At 49.1% G+C, this 25920-nt stretch overlaps 1 protein-coding gene and 1 long non-coding RNA gene across 3 annotated transcripts in view; one reads left to right on the forward strand and one right to left on the reverse strand.

The window, feature by feature from the left end:
* Positions 1 to 25920, forward strand: part of LOC135823436 (uncharacterized) — a 115058-nt gene that overhangs the window by 8580 nt on the left and 80558 nt on the right. The window lies entirely within an intron of this gene.
* On the reverse strand, positions 1378 to 21973 carry LOC135822313 (uncharacterized). The gene is made up of 4 exons (XM_065335055.1): positions 21764 to 21973; positions 8109 to 8783; positions 4130 to 4324; positions 1378 to 1857 (listed from the first exon to the last, which is right to left on the reverse strand). The coding sequence occupies exon 2, from the start codon at positions 8661 to 8663 to the stop codon at positions 8355 to 8357; it is 309 nt and encodes a 102-aa protein (XP_065191127.1). The 5' UTR covers positions 8664 to 8783; positions 21764 to 21973; the 3' UTR covers positions 1378 to 1857; positions 4130 to 4324; positions 8109 to 8354.

A 25920-nucleotide genomic window follows, 5' to 3' on the forward strand; every position in this document is an offset into this window, starting at 1 on the left:
CACACAAACACACGCTCACATACACAACACAAACACCTTACCAAGAACACTTGCTGAACTATGATTGGCTGAGGACGGTTGACCAGTCATTTCAGAATTCTCCCTGCCGGCTTAGAGAATTCTAAAATTCAGTCAATCAGAGTTCAGTATGAGGAAGTAGGAAGGACTGTTTTCGGTGCCACAGTGTCTCTAACTGGCATGGTTTTGAGCAACACTCTACCTGAAGCAGGGACGCATACCCTAGTACCCAATCACAACCCTATTTCAAACAGGACTCGAGCCAGACATCCAAGTATCTCCTTTCTGCCATCGCTTTCTCACACACACACACAAACACACACACGCTCACATACACACAAACACCTTACCGCTAACATTATAATTGTACCGCACAACTAATCGAATATGACAGTAGCATGGGGTGTACGTTTGAAGCAGCAGGGAGGCGCCGAGGCCCTGCACAGGACAATGCCGCAGAAGCATGGTACACGATGTCACATCCAATCACCCAGCTCTCCCGACATTAGAATTCTCTTCGCCGGCTTGGGGAATTCTAAAATTCAAGCAATCAGAGTTCAGTATGAGTAGGGACTTCGGTCATCAGCACACTAAGAAGGATTGCCGAGGGCTGAAGTCCTTACTCCTTTACCGTGCAATTAAATCCCACGAACGAGTGACTTAAAAAGTATGTTGCCCTAGACCTGTGCCCACCGGGCTGGGCTGCGAATAGGGCAGCGCCTACTTGACTCACGGGAAAGGATTTCATTGAGCAACTCTACAACCAAAGCAGGGTTGCATAGCCCCCCTCCCCCCCCCACACACACATATAAGCACACTCTGCTAAAAGCTGCAATTCCGTGGAGGCAACCATACCAGTATGGATACCCTAGTACCCAATCACAACCCTATTTCAAACAGCACTCAAACCAGACACTGAATGCCGTAACATCCAAATATCTCCTTTCTCCCATCGCTCACACACACACACACACACACACACACACACACCTTTGACGCCCATCACCGGAGGCGATGATAGCAATGCTACGGCAGAAGCCATAGCAACTTGTGCTGGGATCACACCATTCAACAGCTTGCAAAGCTGAAGAATTGACCGTCACTATTCAGCCTGGTCTACACCATACAGCTATTTGGAGTGACATTTTCTGGCCAGTGAATCCCTATTTTTGGTCTTTTTCATTTCTTTCACACACACACACACACACACACACACACACACACACACACACACACACACACACACACACACACACACACACACACACACACACACACACACACACACACACACACCTTACTGCTAACAATAGAATTATACTGAACAACTAATCGAATATGACAGTAGCATGGGGTGTACGTTTCAAGCGGCAGGAAGGCCCCCGAGGCCCTGCACAGGACAATGCCACAGAAGCATGGTACACTGCACGTTACAAGCAACGATGTCACATCCAATCACCCAGCTCTCCCGGCATTAGAATTCAACAATCTGTAAACTGCTGAGTGGTTGACAATAGGGGAAGAATACATGTTGCGCTCCTTGTAAGGCCATGGGGTACAAGCAGTCATGCTGGCAACCGTTAGTTTCATGCGGGGAGCATCTCCTCATCACACACACGTGCACAAGCCCACTGCTATGACATAACGACGACCATGATCCACAAACAACAACCAAGATAGCGGCAACAAGCGGCAAACAAGCAGCACACTCAGAAAAAAATATTTTTTCAGACACATGAAAAATTTAAAGTTGATCGTTGATGTCCACTGCATCACTGTAGATGTTTGCAGCAGCAATGGCATGCATTACAGTGGCCAACAGTTCAGTCCGATGCACGTCTGAAGGCAAAGAAAAGTATCACACGAATACAGTGGAACATAGATTATCCCCACATCATCTATCCGCAAGATCAAGTATCGGAATGGCAGCCGGAAGGCCGATTACCTGGAATGGCAGGTCCTCCAAAGTTTCAAAAAATATAAGCAATAAAAAGATGCACAATGCAGTCCTTGAGTTCACCAGTGCAGTCGTGTAGTCTGTAGATATACCAGGTTAGTGTGTGCTGCTAGAATGCCCGGCGTCAATGCATGGTGGTATGCATTTTCGACGATGAAACTGTATGGCATGCATGTACATATACATAGTCCTTGTATGAGCCCTATGTCACTCTCTCATTATACGAACATTTTCCCCATCTGAGCTCCTTCTGAACAATGTCTGCCCAGAAGGGTTGGGATATGATTGACGCTATCCTACAAAACTGAGAATTTGGCATGTTCTTGTAGCGTGGCAACCCCGGCGGCAACCCTGTTATACCATAAAGTACAGTGAATAGATCACCATCACCATCACCATCCCCATCCCCATCCCCATCCCCATCCCCATCCCCATCCCCATCCCCATCACCATCCCCATCACCATCCCCATCCCCATCACCATCCCTGCTGCTGTGTTGACTACCAGCTCTATTACAGCATGTGTGATGTGGGAGTTTAGATTGAGTTACTCAACTGCAGTACGGGATAATAATTATTATAAAATTGAATGCAGAAGACCAGCACCTGTTCGGAGAGTGCGGCCATACTGGACTGATTATGTACAGTTCCACCCACCAGTATTACGGTGTGAACTGGCTAGCATGTCTTATGCGCAGGCCGCAAACTAAAGCCCGTCCGTCCACAATACTCTGCCTCAATTTCTAGCTGATTTCTTTGCCCTTCGAGTGGACAAAATAGATTTGAAAAATCGCTCTGGGAAGCGACAATTTTAATGACGTGGAGGAAGTACATAAACAACTTCACACCTAGCGTGACATAGTAGAACAAGTAGTAGCCAGTCGTATCTGCCATGCAAGGACAGTACCCGGCACAGTCATGACTGGTTTTGGCATGCATCAGTGCTAATATTTATATTTAACCATCACAACTAAGACTAGTTTGACATATGTCAGTGCCAACATTATTCCATTACTTATCCCTCACATCATCCATAACATCTGTGTGATATTGGCCTTCATTCGTTGAATCGAGTAGAGTAATGTCAATCTAAGTGCTAAGTATCACGCATGATCTGATTCATAATGACTAGTCTTAGGTTTTTATTATCATTTGTCTGATGATTGCAGTGGCATGAAACTTTGAGTTACGACAAATCCAAACTGGACCTATTTCACATATTCCGTGTTTCGTGTAAGTAGGAGTGTTCAAGCAGCGTGACGTCAGCACTTCCACAGCATATTACTAGTATGGCATTCGCCGGGCTCACACAGAATGAAATGGCCGCGTTATTCTTGAGAACCTCGCTTGAAGCACCATTGACACTATCTGTATTTTGTTATGTGACATGTGATACTCGAGACAAGGAAATGCTCATTGCGTATAGTCACATGCAGTCGCAAGGACACTGCCACAGTAGTTGACTAAAGTGCAACTTTTGCGACTTCCTGCGTGTTTTACAGGATAAACCTCACACAGCATTACAGTAAATGGATGAATGTACAGCTGGACATGCACACCAGTACTTGTACAACTAAAGCGCGATGCACTATATCACTTCTCCGAGGCGATGAGCGTCGAAAGACAGTCTTTTCATATCGTGCAAAGAATCTTCGATGCACAATGCACGGCACATCCCAGCGAAATCCAGGAGGGCACGCACAGTCCAAAACCGTACGCGAGCCGCAAAACTTGTGTCACGTGCGCCTGCCGTGTAGAAAGTGATGCGCATCACTCGTCGCTCGTCGCAGAAGTTGAACTTGGCTCATTTTCCCCGCGATGCAACCTTCGGCGGAGCTGCGGCAGCCTTCAATGCAACGTTTTGCAGAAAATGACCGTCGATCACATCGCTCGTCACTCATCACGTCGCAGGAGCGATATTGTGCATCGCGCTTAACATGGTGTCAACATGGTCGAGGGCCTTATCGTTACGGAGCGCCAAATATACATTTCATGTGGGATTTCATGTGGGATTTCAGCGAGCGCAACTGCAGTAAACACACTGACTATTGACAGACAGCGTTGGAAGTCTCACAACTACACTTGGCAGGATATGTACTAGCTGAATGTCGTCTACAAGACTAGAAGATCACGTCAAAGCCATTTTACGACTTACTCTTCCAACGCTCCATGAAGGGCAACCAAAGTGAAGTTTGTCTCCTCCACGCAGCACGTGCGCACTGGGCTTGCATGTCCGCAACTCTGCTCTGTGTCCGATCCCCAGCTGGATGCCGATGCCCACTGCATCACAGTCCTTGGTTGCAATAGCGATAGTGTGTTGCACTTGTCCACTGTCCAGTTTGATGCACGTCTGCGGAGGAAGTTGAAAATGAAGACATACATAGCGTGAATTCAGCATGTTCTTGTGGCCTCCCAATCGCCGTCCCGGAGAGAGTGCATTTCAAAAAATGCGAGTAGACAAGAAGTGTTTCACACCTTTTCGGCTGCGTTTTCTTGTCTTTGTTTTTTTGCATGATGCCATCAGTGATGTCTTGGCTTCACAGCTCTGCTCATACACATTTTCTTTTCTGTTTTTTTTTTGTTGCTGGAAACTACTGTTGTGGAAATTGAAATTCATTGAAAGCACGCACACCTACCTCAACCAAAAAACAAACAACCTGCCACCCATTTGCTCGGCATTGATCGGCCAGATCTGCATGCCGCCGCCTGTCCTGGTTACTAACACTGAATCTGTCCTCAGCAAAAACTGTCAACTCCATCCAGAATACAATCCTACGACTCGTAGAGTACAGAACTATAATTATCTGGTCTTAGGGTGGTAAGTGCAACACAGCTAGGGAAAGAAATCGTTGCACTGAGTCGACAAGACGTTTCCAGTCTGAGGCCGCTGACAGGAGATCAGTCGTAACCAACTTTCGTCTGGCTGAACGCGAACTGGCTTCTCTCCCGCATTGCAAAACGAGATGAAGTCAAGCTCATTAGAATTTCGGTTTGTACGGTGTTTGCAGCAGTGCGGATTCGAATCTCCTCACGCATGTTTCTGACGATGGCCCAGAGTACGTTATCGTGCCTCCACGTGTAACGTCCCTGGTCCAGTGCTACGCGGCATGTGCCAAGCACGTGGTGCGTAGTACAGGCCCATGCACGGCACAAACTACAGTACGGATCCACTACCGTGTTTCCCCAACGGTGAAGGTTCGTCGGAGAAGGTAGTACGTCAAGGGTTGACGGAAGAAGAAATTTCAAATCGTTACCAGTACCACCATACAAAAGGGATTTCCACGAGAGGTCCAGCCACATCACCAAAGTGTGTGTATGTGAGAGAGAGAGAGAGAGAGAGAGAAAGAGAGAGAGCGAGAGAGAGCGAGAGAGAACGCGAACGTGAGAGCGAGCGGGAGAGAGAGAGAGAGAGAGAGAGAGAGACAGACAGCGAGATAGAGTGAGTGAGAGAGAGAGAGAGAGAATCAGGCAGACAGAAGATCAGACTCCAAACTCGAATTGCTGGGCCCTAAGTGGTTTGCCTATAAAGTCATATGACCAGTGCTCTGCAAAAACCGACCTTAGCTATTTTGGCGAAATTGAGTTTGTGCTGGATTGTTGACCCATGACCCTTTCTTCAACTTCTGGTGAAGTTTGAGGTGGATTGCATACATATTTAGTTAGATACAATGACAATTTCTTTGCACTTTTCCTACAATTTTTGAGGAAAAAAAGCTAAAATCCTGGATTTTATGCTACATTTTGGAGCTGTCATGACCCGGACTCGACTCGTCGTGAAAGCAACCACGCAATGAGATTCAGCAGCCAAAAGCTGGGCTCCGAAATATTCTAGAGTTCTGTAAGAACCATGATTAGTCCTGCGAAGGATTTGGCACTTTCGTTAGTTGAGCAATCATGGCTTACAACTCATGGCCTCGAGTCACAAGTGTTGTCGTACGGCGGCTACACCTTCAGTACAAGTCGTCAGCATTGTACTCACTACACTGTTGAGCTTGAGGGGACCCTGCTTAGTCCTGCAAGGGAGCTGATACCTTTGTTAGTCGAGCAAGCATGGCACCTCTTCTCGCGTCGTACGACGTAAAGGGTCCTGCAAGTGCTTCGCGCACTGCGGACTCCGTTATCCCTTTTTGGGAGAGGTCGTGGCTTGACCGTGAAGCGCCCTATGGGGTTATGAGAGGGAAGTGCCTACGGGGCAGAAGATGAAGGGTGACCCAATCAAGACACCGTACGAAGGCGGCACGCTCTAGCTGCAGCAACATCCGACAGCGTACTCCAGGCTCCGTCGCACGATCGACGTACGAATAACCTCGGAGATCACTCATATTTGTAACACTATCATGTAATGTGGGTGAGCGAGCTCCCCGAAGCTATACTAAATATTTCCTACTAATTATTATATCACAATTATACTATAACCAAAATCACATAAAAGCCGCCTTCTTCCAACGAATAAAAGTATCTTTGATCGCTCCCCTTCAACCTTCGACTACCTTGTGTGAGCCGGAAAACAGGTGTGAGCTAGCAACTTGGATGGCGACTATATTGGTCGTCTACCTGGGTAGCCACTAGACTGATCTAAGCAAGTCACAAACCCGCCAAGCGCGGCCCTGACAGAGCCAATGCTGTGAGAATTCAAGCAGCATGATTGCAACCAAACTTTGCAGAATAAATCTGTATGTCATAATCTTCAAAAGGAAAGGTTTATGATGGCATTGGATCTTCCTGTTGTGGAGATAGACACATTCTATCTCTGTTCTGTGGATGGTGTTGCTCACGAATCTGCTCGAAGAGGTATTTGGCTCTGTATGAGGATATGGCAGCCGGAGTGATGGGTAGAGGCAGGTGCAAAGTAGTGAAGAAGCTCAGATTAATGCCGGGTTAAAGGATATTGATAGTTATATCTGGTACTGGTAGTAGAACATCTAGTTATGTCTACATCTGCCGCACACATTGTTTCATAATCGGTGATATCATGGCAGTCTCTTTTCCAAATCTTGCCAAACGTACTGTATACAGGTTTGCCACCAGGCTTTGTGAACGCCTGATGAACAAGCTTCTTCGTAGTGATACTGGGCAAATACATGTAGGTTGGTACTGGCTTGTTGTGCCCATGTGGATCTGCAGGTTAAGGGAGGCCATGAGCTATCATAATGCTCTATAAAATGCTTCAGCTCCACAACATCTTCCACAGGCAGTTCATTCCAGAGTTCATTCAATTCCTGTGTTGGGCTGATTTCACTTGCACTGACAGCAGCCTGCACAGATTTCAGCACCCAGGGCTTGATTCTGGGCTGGAGGCATACACAAAGACTTCCTGACATGCATGTACATGACTTCCACACCAGCCACTGACTGTAGCCTTCAGTAGTTCAGAGTAGTATTGTTGAGCCCCATCTATCACATCTCCCAGCATGCTGGACGCGCTGGGTAGCCTCACCACGTCTCCTGAGCACGTCTAGCTTTCCGCCTACACACAAGCAGCGCTCTGACTTGGTGAGGACGTGAGCTGTGTGCGCTGTAAATGTAAAGCAAGGTTTCAAGTGTCACGCTCTTGAAACAGCACCAGAGCGGAACAACTACAGCCCTTGTCAAACTTGTCGCGCGCCTCCTGGATTGTAGACAGTACTTGAACCGATTTTTCTTGGTCTGCACTCTGTTTATTGCCGGCATTGAGGGCCTGGGCTGGTGGCAAAACTGACGCCTGATCGAAATTCTCCTCCGCATGGCCGTCCAGCTCGATCAGCGTTGCGACCTGCGACTCCACATTCGACTCTCCTCGGCAATGCTGTCATCAGAACTGCGATTGGACCAGGGCAAAAAATGACTATTCATCGTGAAGGAGTTCGGATGAAACCCCTGGGAGAAGCCCACAGCAATTATTTGAGCGAGCGACCGTCTTCTGCTTCGTTCCGCCATGACTCTGACGTTGTGATCTTCAAAAATCGACAGACCGTGACGTTTTGATCTTTTTCTCGAAAAAATTACGAAGCACCTAAGGTCGGTTTTCGCAGAGCGCGGGTCATATTGTGTTGCAGATATTTGATGTACACGTACGTAAACGCTTGTGACAGGTTACCAGTGCCCTGTAAGCATTTCAAACATTTTGAAAGCAAACATATTACGAGCTAACTTACCAGTGTGACGAGCAACGGAAGCCAGCATCACGTGTGGATGGTATCTTCGATGACTCTGCGGCAGATTTTGATGACACTGTAGCAGACCTCCATGAAGCTGTAGCAGACCTCCATGACGCTGTAGCAGATCTCCAAGACGCTGTAGCAGACCTCCATGACGCTGTAGCAGACCTCCAAGATGCTGTAGCAGACCTCCATGACGCTGTAGCAGACCTCCATGACGCTGTAGCAGACCTCCATGACGCTTTAGCAGACCTCCATGAAGCTGTAGCAGACCTCCAAGACGCTGTAGCAGACCTCGATGACGCTGTAGCAGACCTTGATGACGCTGTAGCACACCTCGATGACGATGCAGCAGATCACGATAACGCTGTAGCAGACCTGGATGATGCTGTAGCAGACCTTGATGACGCTGTAGCAGACCTCGATGACGCTGTAGCAGACCTCGATGATGCTGTAGCAGACCTGGATGACGCTGTAGCAGACCTCCATGACGCTGTAGCAGACCCCCATGACGCTGTAGCAGATCTCCTTGACGCTGTAGCAGGACTCCATGACGCTTTAGCAGACCTCCATGACGCTGTAGCCTACCTCCATGACGCTGTAGCAGACCTCGATGATGATGCAGCAGATCAAGATGATGCTGTAGGAGACCTTGATGACGCCGCAGCAGACCTCGATGACGTCGTAGAAGAGATAGATAGATAGACAGATAGATAGATAGATAGATAGAGAGAGAGAGAGAGAGAGAGAGAGAGAGAGAGACAGAGAGAGAGAGAGAGAGAGAGAGAGAGAGAGAGAGAGAGAGAGAGAGAGAGAGAGAGAGAGAGAGAGAAAGACAGAGAAAGTGAGAGAGAGTGAGAGAGACAGAGAGAGAGAGGAGAGAGAGAGAGAGACAGACAGACAAAGAGAGACAGAAAGGGAGAGACAGGGAAAGAGAGAGAGAGACAATGAGAGAGGGAGAGACAGGCAGACAGAGGATCAGACTCCACAATCGAATTGCTGGACCCTAAGTGGTTTGCCTATTTAGACAAAGTGTCGCCAGATATTTGATGTAAGACCGACTCATAGACTCGTTCACTGCCAAGCAACACACAACCCGAATCACCGGTCATGGAGTCACTTGGCTGCCCCACATTATCAAGCATATCAGAGCCCCACACTTCCCTTGAAGGAGTGAGGTTGAATGCAAGACTGACTCTTTGACTCGTTCACTGCCAAGCAACGCACATCCCGAATTGCCGGGCATGAAGTCACTTGGCTGCCCCGCATTATCAAGCATATCAGAGCCCAACACTTCCCATGAAGGATTGAGGTTGTTTAGTGACTCATCGGTCACTGACAGGCAACGTACATCCGAAATCACCAGGTATGGAGTTACAAGTTACAAGTTTCAAGGCATCCCCACAATATCAAGCATATCAGAGCCCCACACTTCCCTTGAAGGAGTGAGGTTGAATGCAAAACTGACTCTTCGACTCGTTTACTGCCTAGCAACGCACATCCCGAATTACCATGCATGGAGTCATTTAGCTGCCCCACATTATCATGCATATCAGAGCCCCATACTTCCCTTGAAGGAGTGAGGTTGAACGCTGGAATGACACAACGTTCACTGCCAGACAACACACGTCCCGAATCACGAGGTATGGAGTTACAAGGCTTTCCCGGATTGTCAAGCATATCAGGGCCCCACACTTCCCTTGAAGGAGTGAGGTTTAATGCAGGACTGACTCATCGAATCGTTCAATGCCAAGCAACACACAACCCGAATCACCGGTCATGGAGTCCCTTGGCTGCCCAGCATTATCAAGCATATCAGAGCCCCACACTTCCCTTGAAGGAGTGGGGTTGAATGCAAGAATGACTCATCGTTCACTGCCAAACAACACACATCCCGAATTACCAGGCATGGAGTTACAAGGCTTCCCCACATTGTCAAGCATATCAGGGCCCCACACTTCCCTTGAAGGAATGAGGTTGAGTGTAAGTTTGACTCCTCGACACGTTCACTGCCAAGCAACACACATCCTGAATCACCGGGCATGGAGTCATTTGGCTTCCTCGCATTATCATGCATATAGAGCCCCACCCTTTCATTGAAGGAGTGAGGTTGAACGTAAGAATGACTCATCGTTCACAACACACATCCAAATCACCAGGTATGGAGTTACAAGGCTGCCCCACATTGTCAAACACATCAGGGCCCCACACTTCCCTTGAAGGAGTGAGGTTGAACGCAAGAAGGACTCATCGACCCCTTCACTGCCAAGCAACACACATCCCGAATGACTAGGTAAGGAGTGACAAGGCATCCCCGCATTGTCAAGCATATCAAGGCCCCACACTTCCCTTGAACGAGTGAGGTTGAATGCAAGACTGACTTATCGACTCGTTCAATGCTAAGCAACACACAACCCGAATCACCAGTCATGGAGTAACTTGGTTGACCCGCATTATCAAGCATATCGAAGCCCGACACTTCCCTTGAAGGAGTGAGGTTGGACGAAAGAAGGACTCATCGTCCACTGGCAAGCAACACACATCCCGAATCACCAGGTGATGGGTGACAAGGCTACCCCACATTATCAAGCATATCAGAGCCGCACACCTCCCCTGAAGGAGTGAGGTTGAATGCAAAACTGACTCTTCGACTCGTTCACTGCCAGGCAACGCACATCCCGAATTACCAGGCATGGAGTCACTTGGCTGCCCCGCATTATCAAGCATATCAGAGCCCCACACTTCCCTTGAAGGATTGAGGTTGAACGCTAGAATGACTCATCGTTCACTGACAAGCAGCACACATCCCCGAATCACCAGGTATGGAGTTACAAGGCTTCCCCACTTTGTCAAGCATATCAGGCCCCACACTTCCCTTGAAGGAGTGAGGTTGAATGCATGACTGACTCATTGACTCGTTCAATGCCAAGCAACACACAACCCGAATCACCGGGCATGGAGTCACTTGGCTGCCTCGCATTATCAAGCATATCAGAGCCCCACACTTCCCTTGAAGGAGTGGGGTTGAACGCAAGGAGTCATCGTACACTGCCAAGCAACACACATCCCGAATCACCAGGTATGGAGTCACTTGACTGCCCCACATTATCAAGAATATCAGAGCCCCACACTTCCCTTGAAGGAGCGAGGTTGAATGCAAGACTGACTCATCGACTCGTTCACTGCCAAGCAACACACATCCCGAATCACCGGGCATGGAGTCACTTGGCTGCCCTGCATTATCAAGCATATCAGAGCCCCACAGTTCCCTTGAAGGAGTGGGGTTGAACGCAAGAAGGAGTCATTGTACACTGCCAAGCAACACACATCCCGAATCACCAGGTAATGGGTGACAAGGCTACCCCACATTATCAAGCATATCAGAGCCCCACACTTCCCTTGAATGAGTGAGGTTGAATGCAAGACTGACTCATCAACTCGTTCACTGCCAAGACACACACATCCCGAATCACCAGGTATGGACTTACAAGGCTTCCCCACTTTGTCAAGCATATACGGCCCCACACTTCCCTTGAAGGAGTGAGGTTGAATGCATGACTGACTCGTCGACTCGTTCAACGCCAAGCAACACACAACCCGAATCACCGGGCATGGAGTCACTTGGCTGCCTCGCATTATCAAGCATATCAGAGCCCCACACTTCCCTTGAAGGAGTGGGGTTGAACGCAAGAAGGAGTCATGGTACACTGCCAAGCAACACACATCCCGAATCACGAGGAATGGGGTGACAAGGCTTCCCCACATTATCAAGCATGTCAGAGCCCCACATTTCCCTTGAAGGAGTGAGGTTGAATGCAAGACTGACTCATCGACTCATTCACTGCCAAGCTACACACATCCCGAATCACCAGGCACGGAGTCACTTGGCTGCTCCGGATTATCAAGCATATCAGAGCCCTACACTTCCCTTGAAGGAGTGGGGTTGAATGCGAGGAGTCATCGTACACTGCCCAGCAACACACATCCCGAATCATCAGGTGATGGGTGACAAGGCTACCCCACATTATCAAGCATATCAGAGCCCCACACTTCCCTTGAAGGAGTGAGGTTGAATGCAAGACTATATCATCGCCTCGTTCACTGCCAAGCAACACACATCCCGAATCAAAGGGCATGGAGTCACTTGGCTGCCCCGCATTATCAAGCATATCAGAGCCCCACACTTCCCTTGAAGGAGTGAGGTTGACTGCAAGACTGACTGTTCGACTCGTTCACGGCCAAGCAACGCACATCCCGAATTGCCGGGCATGGAGTCACTTGGCTGCCTCGCATTATCAAGCATATCAGAGCCCCACACTTCCCTTGAAGGAGTGGGGTTGAACGCAAGAAGGAGTCATCGTACACTGCCAGGCAACACACATCCCGAATCACCAGGTATGGAGTCACTTGACTGCCCCACATTATCAAGCATATCAGAGCCCCACACTTCCCTTGAAGGAGTGAGGTTGAATGCAAGACTGACTCTTCGACTCGTTCACTGCCAAGCAACACACAACCCGAATCACCGGGCATGGAGTCACTTGGCTGCCCCGCATTATCAAGCATATCAGCGCCCCACACTTCCCATGAACGAGTGGGGTTGAACGCAAGGAGTCATCGTACACTGCCAAGCAATACACATCCCGAATCACCAGGTGATGGGTGACAAGGCTTCCCCACATTATCAAGCATATCAGAGCCCCACACCTCCCTTGAAGGAGTGAGGTTGAATGCAAGACTGAATCATCGACTCGTTCACTGCCAAGCAACACACATCACGAATCAAAGGGCATAGAGTCACTTGGCTTCCCCGCATTATCAAGCATATCAGAGTCCCACACTTCCCTTGAAGGAGAGAGGTTGAATGCAAGACTGACTCATCAACTCGTTCACTGCCAAGCAACACACATCCCGAATCACCAGGTATGGAGTTACAAGGCTTCCCCACTTTGTCAAGCATATCAGGCCCCACACTTGCCTTGAAGGAGTGAGGTTGAATGCATGAATGACTCATCGACTCGTTCAATGCCGAGCAACACACAACCCGAATCACCGGGCATGGAGTCACTTGGCTGCCTCGCATTATCAAGCATATCAGAGCCCCACACTTCCCTTGAACGAGTGGGGTTGAACGCAAGAAGGATTCATCGTACACTGCCAAGCAACACACATCCCGAATCACGAGGAATGGTGTGACAAGGCTTCCCCACATTATCAAGCATATCAGAGCCCCACATTTCCCTTGAAGGAGTGAGGTTGAATGCAAGACTGACTGATCGACTCGTTCACTGCCAAGCTACACACATCCCGAATCACAGGCATCGTGTCACTTGGCTACTCCGCATTATCAAGCATATCAGAGCCCCACACTTCCCTTGAAGGAGTGGGGTTGAACGCAAGGAGTCATCGTACACTGCCAAGCAACACACATCCCGAATCACCAGGTTATGGGTGACAAGGCCACCCCACATTATAAAGCATATCAGAGCCCCACACTTCCCTTGAAGGAGTGAGGTTGAATGCAAGACTGAATCATCGACTCGTTCACTGCCAAGCAACACACATCCCGAATCAAAGGGCATGGAGTCACTTGGCTGCCCCGCATTATCAAGCATATCAGAGCCCCACACTTCCCTTGAAGGAGTGAGGTTGAATGCAAGACTGACTCTTCGACTCGTTCACGGCCAAGCAACGCACATCCCGAATTGCAGGGCATGGAGTCACTTGGTTGCCTCGCATTATAAAGAATATCAGAGCCCCACACTTCCTTTGAAGGAGTGGGGATGAACGCAAGAAGGAGTCATCGTACACTGCCAAGCAACACACATCCCGAATCACCAGGTATGGAGTCACTCAACTGCCCCACATTATCAAGCATATCAGAGCCCCACACTTCCCTTGAAGGAGTGAGGTTGAATGCAAGACTGACTCTTCGACTCGTTCACTGCCAAGCAACACACAACCCGAATCACCGGGCATGGAGTCACTTGGCTGCCCCGCATTATCAAGCATATCAGCGCCCCACACTTCCCATGAACGAGTGGGGTTGAACGCAAGGAGTCATCGTACACTGCCAAGCAATACACATCCCGAATCACCAGGTGATGGGTGACAAGGCTACCCCACATTATCAAGCATATCAGAGCCCCACACCTCCCTTGAAGGAGTGAGGTTGAATGCAAGACTGAATCATCGACTCGTTCACTGCCAAGCAACACACATCACGAATCAAAGGGCATAGAGTCACTTGGCTTCCCCGCATTATCAAGCATATCAGAGTCCCACACTTCCCTTGAAGGAGAGAGGTTGAATGCAAGACTGACTCATCAACTCGTTCACTGCCAAGCAACACACATCCCGAATCACCAGGTATGGAGTTACAAGGCTTCCCCACTTTGTCAAGCATATCAGGCCCCACACTTGCCTTGAAGGAGTGAGGTTGAATGCATGAATGACTCATCGACTCGTTCAATGCCGAGCAACACACAACCCGAATCACCGGGCATGGAGTCACTTGGCTGCCTCGCATTATCAAGCATATCAGAGCCCCACACTTCCCTTGAACGAGTGGGGTTGAACGCAAGAAGGATTCATCGTACACTGCCAAGCAACACACATCCCGAATCACGAGGAATGGTGTGACAAGGCTTCCCCACATTATCAAGCATATCAGAGCCCCACATTTCCCTTGAAGGAGTGAGGTTGAATGCAAGACTGACTGATCGACTCGTTCACTGCCAAGCTACACACATCCCGAATCACAGGCATCGTGTCACTTGGCTACTCCGCATTATCAAGCATATCAGAGCCCCACACTTCCCTTGAAGGAGTGGGGTTGAACGCAAGGAGTCATCGTACACTGCCAAGCAACACACATCCCGAATCACCAGGTTATGGGTGACAAGGCCACCCCACATTATAAAGCATATCAGAGCCCCACACTTCCCTTGAAGGAGTGAGGTTGAATGCAAGACTGAATCATCGACTCGTTCACTGCCAAGCAACACACATCCCGAATCAAAGGGCATGGAGTCACTTGGCTGCCCCGCATTATCAAGCATATCAGAGCCCCACACTTCCCTTGAAGGAGTGAGGTTGAATGCAAGACTGACTCTTCGACTCGTTCACGGCCAAGCAACGCACATCCCGAATTGCAGGGCATGGAGTCACTTGGTTGCCTCGCATTATAAAGAATATCAGAGCCCCACACTTCCTTTGAAGGAGTGGGGATGAACGCAAGAAGGAGTCATCGTACACTGCCAAGCAACACACATCCCGAATCACCAGGTATGGAGTCACTCAACTGCCCCACATTATCAAGCATATCAGAGCCCTACACTTCCCTTGAAGGAGTGAGGTCGAATGCAAGACTGACTCATCGACTCGTTCACTGCCAAGCAACACACATCCCGAATCACCGGGCATGGATTCACTTGGCTGACCCACATTATCAAGCGTATCAGAGCCCCACACTTCCCTTGAAGGAGTGGGGTTGAACGCAAGAAGGAGTCATCGTACACTGCCAAGCAACACACATCCCGAATCTCCAGGTAATGGGTGACAAGGCTACCCCACATTATCAAGCATATCAGAGCCCCACACTTCCCTTGAAGAAGGAGTGAGGTTGAATGCAAGACTGACTCATCAACTCGTTCACTGCCAAGCAACACACATCCCGAATCACCAGGTATGGAGTTACAAGGCTTCCCCACTTTGTCAAGCATATCAGGCCCCACACTTCCCTTGAAGAAGTGAGGTGGAATGCATGACTGACTCATCGACTCGTTCAATGCCAAGCAACACACATCCCGAATCACCCGGCATGGAGTCAATTGGCTGCCTCGCATTATCAAGCATATCAGAGCCCCACACTTCCCTTGAAGGAGTGGGGTTGAACGCAAGGAGTCATCGTACACTGCCCAGCAACACAAATCCCGAATCACCAGGTGATGGGTGACAAGGCTACCCCACATTATCAAGCATATCAGAGCCCCACACTTCCCTTGAAGGAGTGAGGTTGAATGCAAGACTATATCATCGACTCGTTCACTGCCAAGCAACACACATCCCGAATCACCGGGCATGGAGTCACTTGGCTGCCCCGCATTATCAAGCATATCAGAGCCCCACACTTCCCTTGAAGGAGTGAGGTTGAATGCAAGACTGACTCTTCGACTCGTTCACGGCCAAGCAACACACATCCCGAATTGCCGGGCATGGAGTCACTTGGCTGCCTCGCATTATCAAGCATATCAGAGCCCCACACTTCCCTTGAAGGAGTGAGGTTGAATGCAAGACTGACTCATCGACTCGTTCACTGCCAAGCAACACACATCCCGAAGCACCGGGCATGGAGTCACTTTGCTGCTCCGCATTATCAAGCATATCAGAGCCCCACACTTCCCTTGAAGGAGTGGGGTTGAACGCAAGGAGTCATCGTACACTGCCAAACAACACACATCCCGAATCACCAGGTGATGGGTGACAAGGCTACCCCACATTATCAAGCATATCTGAGCCCCACACTTCCCTTGAAGGAGTGAGGTTGAATGCAAGACTGACTCATCGACTCGTTCACTGCCAAGCAACACACATCCCGAATCAAAGGGCATGGAGTCACTTGGCTGCCCCGCATTATCAAGCATATCAGAGCCGAACACTTCCCTCGAAGGAGTGAGGTGGAGTGCAAGACTGACTCATCGACTTCTTCAATGCCAAGCAACACACAACCCGAATCACTGGGCATGGGGTTACTTCGCTGCCCCGCATTATCAAGCAAATCAGCGCCCCACACTTCCCCTGAAGGATTCATCGTACACTGCCAAGCAACACACATCCCGAATCACGAGGAATGGGGTGACAAGGCTTCACAACATCATCAAGCATATCAGAGCCCCACATTTCCCTTGAAGGAGTGAGGTTGAATGCAAGACTGACTCATCGACTCGTTCACTGCCAAGCTACACACATCCCGAATCACCAGGCATGGTGTCACTTGGCTACTCCGCATTATCAAGCATATCAGAGCCCCACACTTCCCTTGAAGGAGTGGGGTTGAACGCAAGGAGTCATCGTACACTGCCAAGCAACACACATCCCGAATCACCAGGTTATGGGTGACAAGGCTACCCCACATTATCAAGCATATCAGAGCCCCACACTTCCCTTGAAGGAGTGAGGTTGAATGCAAGACTGAATCATCGACTCGTTCACTGCCAAGCAACACACATCCCGAATCAAAGGGCATGGAGTCACTTGGCTGCCCCGCATTATCAAGCATATTAGAGCCGAACACTTCCCTCGAAGGAGTGAGGTGGAGTGCAAGACTGACTCATCGACTTCTTCAATGCCAAGCAACACACAACCCGAATCACTGGGCATGGGGTTACTTCGCTGCCCCGCATTATCAAGCAAATCAGCGCCCCACACTTCCCCTGAAGGATTCATCGTACACTGCCAAGCAACACACATCCCGAATCACGAGGAATGGGGTGACAAGGCTTCACAACATCATCAAGCATATCAGAGCCCCACATTTCCCTTGAAGGAGTGAGGTTGAATGCAAGACTGACTCATCGACTCGTTCACTGCCAAGCTACACACATCCCGAATCACCAGGCATGGTGTCACTTGGCTACTCCGCATTATCAAGCATATCAGAGCCCCACACTTCCCTTGAAGGAGTGGGGTTGAACGCAAGGAGTCATCGTACACTGCCAAGCAACACACATCCCGAATCACCAGGTTATGGGTGAAAAGGCTACCCCACATTATCAAGCATATCAGAGCCCCACACTTCCCTTGAAGGATTGAGGTTGAATGCAAGACTGAATCATCGACTCGTTCACTGCCAAGCAACACACATCCCGAATCAAAGGGCATGGAGTCACTTGGCTGCCCCGCATTATCAAGCATATCAGAGCCCCACACTTCCCTTGAAGGAGTGAGGTTGAATGCAAGACTGACTCATCGACTCGTTCACTGCCAAGCAACACACATCCCGAAGCACCGGGCATGGAGTCACTCTGTTGCTCCGCATTATCAAGCATATCAGAGCCCCACACTTCCCTTGAAGGAGTGGGGTTAAACGCAAGGAGTCATCGTACACTGCCAAGCAACACACATCCCGAATCACCAGGTGATGGGTGACAAGGCTACCCCACATTATCAAGCATATCTGAGCCCCACACTTCCCTTGAAGGAGTGAGGTTGAATGCAAGACTGACTCATCGACTCGTTCACTGCCAAGCAATACACATCTCGAATCAAAGGGCATGGAGTCACTTGGCTGCCCCGCATTATCAAGCATATCAGAGCCCCACACTTCCCTTGAAGGAGTGAGGTGGAGTGCAAGACTGACTCATCGACTTCTTCAATGCCAAGCAACACACAACCCGAATCACTGGGCATGGGGTTACTTGGCTGCCCCGCATTATCAAGCATATCAGAGCCCCACACTTCCCCTGAAGGAGTGAGGTTGAACGCAAGAAGGACTCATCGTATACTGCCAAGCACTACACATCCCGAATCACCAGTTATGGAGTTACAAGGCTTCCCCACATTATGTAGCATATTTGAGCCCCACACTTCCCTAGAAGGAGTGAGCTTGAGTGTAAGATTGACTCCTCGACTCGTTCACTGCCAAGCAACACACAACCCGAATCACCGGACATGGAGTCACTTGGCTGCCCGGCATTGTCATGCATATAGAAGCCTCACACTTTCATTGATGGAGTGAGGTTGAACGCAAGAATGACTCATCGTTCACTGACAGGCAACACACATCCGAATCACCAGGTATGGAGTTACAAGGCTGCCCCACATTGTCAAGCATATCAGGGCCTCACTCTTCCCTTGAAGGAGTGAGGATGAATGCAACACTGAATCATCGACTCGTTCATTGCCAAGCTACACACGTCCCGAATCGCCGGGCATGGAGTCACTTGGCTTCCCCGCATTATCAAGCATATCAGAGTCCCACACTTCCCTTGAAGGAGTGAGGTTGAACTAAAGAAGGACTCATCGTTCACTGCCAAGCAACACACATCCCGAATAACCAGGTATAGAGTTACATGGAGTCACTTGGCTACCGCATTATCAAGCATATCAGAGCCCAACACTTCCATTAAAGGATTAAGGTTGAACGCTAGAATGACTCATCGTTCACTGCCGAACAACACACATCCCGAATCACCAGGTATGGAGTGACAAGGCTTCCCCACTTTATCAAGCATATCAGAGACCCACTGTTCCCTTAAATGAGTGAGGTTGAACGCAAGAAGGATTCATTGTTCATTGCCAAGCAACACACATCCCGCATCACCGGGCATGGAGTGACTTTGCTGCCCCGCATTATCAAGAATATCAGAGCCCCACACTTCCCTTGAGCGTGTCTGACAGTTGATAGGCGTGGCTGGTGGCATTATTGTGCTGGTTCCTGGTTCTGGGGTTGGCTGGAGAAACGCGAAGGTTGAAAGGAAGAATGAATCATCGACTCCTTCACTTCCAAGCAACCCATATCCCGAATCACTGGGCATGGACTCACTTGGCTGCCCCGCATTATCAAGCATATCGGAGCCCCACACTTCCCTTGAAGGAGTGAGGTTGAACGCAAGAAGGACTCATCGACTCCTTCACTGCTAAGAAACACACATCCCGAATCACCAGGTATGGAGTGACAAGGCTTCCCCACATTATCAAGCATATCAGAGCCCCACACTTCCCTTGAAGGAGTGAGGTTGAATACAAGACTGACTCATCCACTCGTTCAATGCCAAGTAACACACAACCCGAATCTCCGGGCATGAAGTCACTTGGCTGCCCCGCATTATCAAGCATATCAGAGCCTCACACTTCCCTTGAAGGAGTGGGGTTGAACGCAAGAAGGAGTCATCGTACGCTGCCAAGCAACACACATCCCGAATCACGAGGAATGGGGTGACAAGGCTTCCCCACATTATCAAGCATATCAGAGCCCCACACTTCCCTTGAAGGAGTGAGGTTGTATGCAAGACTGTCTCATCGACTCGTTCACTGCCAAGCAACACACATCCCGAATTACAGGGCATGGAGTCACTTGGCTGCCCCGCATTATCAAGCATATCAGAGGCCCACACTTCCCTTGAAGGAGTGAGGTTGAATGCAAGACTGACTCATCGACTCGTTCACTGCCAAGCAACACACATCCCGAATCAAAGGGCATGGAGTCACTTGGCTGCCCCGCATTATCAAGCATATCAGAGCCCCACACTTCGCGTTTCTCCAGCCAACCCCAGAACCAGGAACCAGCACAATAATGCCACCAGCCACGCCTATCAACTGTCAGACACGCTCCCTGTCTCAGCTCCATCCGTCGTGAAGCGGTCGTTCCCGTACTGCTGTATTGGCGCATGGAACTCCTTTCCTGACAGGCTGCTGTCGCAGCGCCCACACAAAACACGTTTTCAGTCATTCAAGACAAAGGTCTACCGACACCTGAGAGACAGCAACTGGTACTGGGCAACAGATTCCCTGTAATTTTTCGAGCTCGTCGCTTGCCGGACCCGCTAATCCGCGTACCTGGCCTTGCTCAGAGTGCTCAGCTGTGTTTTGCATACATGGAAAAACTTGTTATGATTCTTTTCTTTTCTCTGCTTATTCTTTTACCAGGCGTGGGCCATCCCCTGGATTATCAAAATGGGTGCCTTATTATTTTTCTGTTTTTTAGCTTGTTTTCTTTACACTTCTTTGTGGGAGTTTCGTTTCAGATCTATTAAAAAAGTTCATAAGTTTTGGTTGATGAAGTTGACATGTACATTGTACATCAGTCCAAACACTGATAATAAACAATCTCTTTTCATCTTGTTTTTATTTTTCTAAACACCTACCGGTACTTTTACCCATTCTACTTCCCCATAGCTAGATCTAGCTGTGCTTTACATTTCTGTTTCTTTTTCCTGGTGCGTGCTTGTGGCATTGAAGCCGAGACCTTTGGTCGGTGGAGCCCCTGGTACCTCACCATCACTGCTGCCCAGTGCAGCCCCTGCTCAGTAGCTGTTTGTTTTTGTCCACATAATTATTTATTTTACGAGTTGGGTTTGTGAATAATAGTAAAAAAAAAAAAAACAAAAAAAAAACTTCCCTTGAAGGAGTGGGGTTGAACGCAAGAAGGAGTCATCGTACACTGCCAAGCAACACACATCCCGAATCACCAGGTAATGGGTGACAAGGCTACCCCACATTATCAAGCATATCAGAGCCCCACACTTCCCTTGAAGGAGTGAGGTTGAATGCATGACTGACTCATCGACTCGTTCACTGCCAAGCAACATGCATCCCGAATCACCGGGCATGGAGTCACTTGGCTGCCCCGCATTATCAAGCATATCAGAGCCCCACACTTTCCCTGAAGGAGTGAGGTTGAATGCAAGACTGACTCGTCGACTGACTTCGAAGCAAAACATATGGCAAATAAACTGGCCTGGAAGCATTTGGCTGCCCCACATTATCAAGCATATCAGACTCGCACACTTCAGCACTGAGCAACTAACACACCGAATTACTGGGTTTGTAGTTACTAGGCTGGCCCTACCGTTCACAAGGTACTAAGAAAAGGACATCTACAATGCGGGAACACAGATTTCCACCATTTCCAATAAAGGCAACTTACTTACCTTTTTGCGCTCGACATTTCGCTATCGGTTGATGTGTTCACTTCATCTTTCTCTTCCGAATTTGTTCAAGTACTAGTGGGGTCCTTTTTCCGTGAACGATTTGTTTCGACAGTCCCAGCGTCGTTATTGGTAAACTAATCAAATAATTCTACGGTCCATTCAAGCGGCAGCTAGCTGTCGCATGGAAGCAGGCTCTCCCTTTTTCACAAACAAAAAAATTGTAGTTTGTTTGATGCAAATGCAGGCGCTAGGACAGCTGCACAGACGGAGATGCAGTTCTCATCCATTATGAGGCGCATGCGTGCTGAGTCGGTGTTGTGCCATTATTTTCGTTCCGGCGCGAAAACCCGTTGAAACCAGTGCAAACGTGCAAGGACCGGTCGTAGCTGCATGGTTACCTATGGGCTATGTAGTTGGAACTGGGTGAAACTGGTTAGAACCTGATGAAAGTGGTTGGAACTGGATGAAACCGGTTGGAACTGGGTGTAACTCTTACACTGGGTCCGGAACTTACTTGACCTGTACGCACTCAGATCAGATCAGATCACTTCCAAGTATTTCCGAAATTCCGTGCTCCGCTTGCATGGTTACTATGGTTTCACTGACCTGAAATGCAGTTGTTTTGCCAGCACTAGCACTTAGCAGTAGCACAGTAGCACTTAGCAGTAGCACAGTAGCAGGCAGTAGACCATGGTAGACCTACTTCAAGTTGGTAGACCACGGCTACGAGTAGATCTACGAGTATAACTACTAGTGTCTACCAGATCTACGCTACACTCTACACTCTGTGTGCCCCGGCCCAGCTAGGTGCACTTAGCGGGCACATTCTGTGTGACCATGGTGACACCTACATGACTTGTACTATGACTAGTAATAGTATAGACTATAGTAATAGTATAGACTATAGTAATAGTATAGACTATAGTAATAGTATAGACTATTAATAGTATAGACTAGTACAGTAGTAGTAGTACTAGTATAGTCTAGTATTCGTATATGACTAGTCTATGTAGCCATCACTACACAGACTGACTCTGTTGACAGTCACTGAGTCAGTAGGTCTACACTAGTACTGTCACCATGGTCACTAGTCAGTATACACACGGTATACGCTACCACAGACGTGTGCGCGACGCGTAGGTCTATACAGACAGTGCCAGTGGTCTACGCGTGCAAAGACTGTCGAAATCACCATGATGATTGTGTTGTTGCCTGTTGGGCCATGGCCAGACTGCCTAGCACGGCAGTACACATGGTAGATCTACAACTTACTTAGTACAAGTACTGAAGTAGATCTACAACATTACTACATGTGGGCATGAATCGCTAGCCTGGGTCTGGCCCTGCATGGGCTGGGTCTGGCCCTGCATTAGTAATTAGTTATGCAGGTTTTGAGTTTTGACTTCCGCTCCTGGAATCGAAGGCCAGATCCCAGCCAGGGTTATGAAAACCCTGGCTGGGATCTGGCCTTCGCTTCCAGGAGCGGAAGTCAAAACTCAAAGTCATGGTTACCGTGTTACAGACAGTGCAGTGTGACTCAATCGAAGCCTGAAACAACCAAGCTCCCCAACTACTTTACTACTTACTTGCCCAAGCACATGCGATGCATAGGCGTAGCGCTAGCGGAGAGTGCGTGCGTGAGAGTAGATGCATGCTTCGGTCACTAACGACTCCAGTCACCAGGTCGCGGCGGTGACCAGTGGGCAGTGAGCTCGCAGCTGCACTGAGCTGCACGAGCGGGACATGCGGAAGCGTAGATCTGCGCACTGCACTGCCGCCTAACAGTACATGGGCCATAGCCTGGCATAGGGCCAACTGTAATCATGCCCACTACATACAGCTTTGTTGTAGCTCTGCGGACAGACAGTCAGTCACACAGATCTGCACAGCGAGCACAGCTACGCCGAGCTAGCAGCAAAGCTGAGAAGTAAAAACTAAAGAGGTAAAGACTCAAGCATCAGTAGTATAGCGGTAGGAGTAGAGCCAGAGGCTTGTCGTCGTGCTGCTGCTTCCTGCTTTCGACCAGACTATGTCATCCTGAGTATCTACACTGCAAGCGTTTCCTCGTCGAAGCAAGCTAAAAATTTATTTGTGGCGAAGCAAGCTAAAATTTATTTGTGGCGAAGCAAGCTAAAATTTATTTGTGGTGAAGCAAGCTAGAATTTATTTTCACAATCTTACTACTAGTATTTGCCTCTACGTGACGAGAACATAGTGGTCAGAACAGGCCGGTTATTGGCAAGCGTGGTGCCTAGTCCGTAAGTAACGTACTTATGAAGGAATGCAGCAGTTCGCTATTTCTACCTTCAATTTCAAATGCTACATCTGTGGAAGAGGATAGGTTTCTAGCGCGTTCACGGATTTATTGAGACATGGACTTGGAAGAAAGGTGAGGTTGAAAAATAGCTGTACAAATACACAACTAGTTACCATGGTTACCTGGACATGAATGCTGCTAAATTTATCACTGAATAAAAATCAAGGTCAAGCTAGCTGTTGGTACCAGCACCGCCGCTACTGTTGATGCTGTCACCACCAGCAGAACTGCTGCTGCTGCTGCTGACAACCCACACCACCGCTACTGCTGCTGGTGCTGTCACCACCAAATCACCGCTGCTGCTGTGGCTGTCGCCACCAGCAACGCCTCTACTGCTGCTGTTGTCACCACCAGCACCACCGCTACTGCTGCTGTCACCACCGAATCACCATTGCTGCTGTGGCTGTCGCCACCAGCAACGCCTCTACTGCTGCTGTTGTCACCACCAGCACCGCTGCCGCTATTGCTGTCGCCCCACACTGCCGCTACCGCTGCTGCTGTTGCTGCTGTCACCACCAAATCACGGCTGCTACGGCTGTCGCCTCCAGCAACGCCTCTATTGCTGCTGTTGTCACCACCACAGCCGCCGCTTTTGCTGCTGTCGCCACCAGAACCGCTGCTGCTACTGCTGCTGCTGCTGCTGCTGCTGTCGCCTACAGCACTACCACTGCTGTTGCCGCTGCTTTCGCCACCCACACCTCCCCTTCTGCTACTGTCCTCATCAGCACCCCTGCTACTGCTGCTGTCCCAACCAGCACTGCATCTGCTGCTGCTGTAGCCACCAACACAGCTGCTGCTTGAGAATGGGTTTATTCACAACACCAATTGGGCCAATCTCGTGAAACCATGAAGTAAGAGTCAGGGATGAATTTATCCGGTATCGCATCGCAGTTTGCTACGCCAAATCGATCTACTGCTACTCAAAATCACAGTGACACACAGAAAACTGCCATACATACACATACAGGCTATCCATGCCTTTTTGTAGCTTACGCCACAATTGAGATTTTGCATAGCAAAAACTGCTATGCAAAAACCTGACAGTAAATTCATCCCTTAGAGTCAAAGCAAAAAGACAACCCAAATTCGGGAATAATCGAACACTCATTTGAAATGTAAGATTGAACACAAAAGCTTCACAAGAAATCGTTATCTAATAAGATTGCCTACCGGCATGCAAAGGGGAAGTCGGCCGGCGGCAATATGCTGCAAAGGGGCTCCCGAACTTGCGGCGAATGTAAGAGGCCCTGCACCCCTAAAGCACGTGACTGCCGATCGCAGCAGGCAAAACGAAACCCGGGTGCGTAATTCACCCATCACGGGCCTTCACGGCAGAATATACCAAGTCTTTGTTTTTTTGTCTACAACCAAAGCAGCTAGCAACTTCAGAAATATAGTGACTTCCTTGCCCGCCACACCCGAGGTCGAAAACACCAGTGGGGTGAATGATGCTCTCTCCACCTGGTTGACTCTGGCACCATACGCCGCCTTCTTCATTCTCTCATGTGTTCTCAGGTGGCTAAGGATTCCCAGACGAGACAGCAAGGACAGCCCAAGGTCAGTGACCTTACATCAAACCGCTACTGCTGTCGCCATCAGCACCACTGCTACATGTCAGCATGAATTTTCCTGGCTCACACCACTTCAAAATGCATGATTTAGGTTTGGTTCAGTGTCAGTGTACCATCCCAGCACGTTAAGCACTGGGAATGATCTCTAACTACGTTTACACTCTAACAATAATGAGAGGACGAAAAAGTGTTTTTACTCCGAGTTTTACGGTAAGCGATCATCAGAAACAGTAGGGGTCGTGGAACTCCGCACCTTGTGAGAGATCATG

This window comes from Sycon ciliatum, chromosome 8 (assembly GCF_964019385.1).
Source record: "Sycon ciliatum chromosome 8, ocSycCili1.1, whole genome shotgun sequence".
Classification (NCBI taxonomy): Eukaryota; Metazoa; Porifera; class Calcarea; order Leucosolenida; family Sycettidae; genus Sycon; species Sycon ciliatum.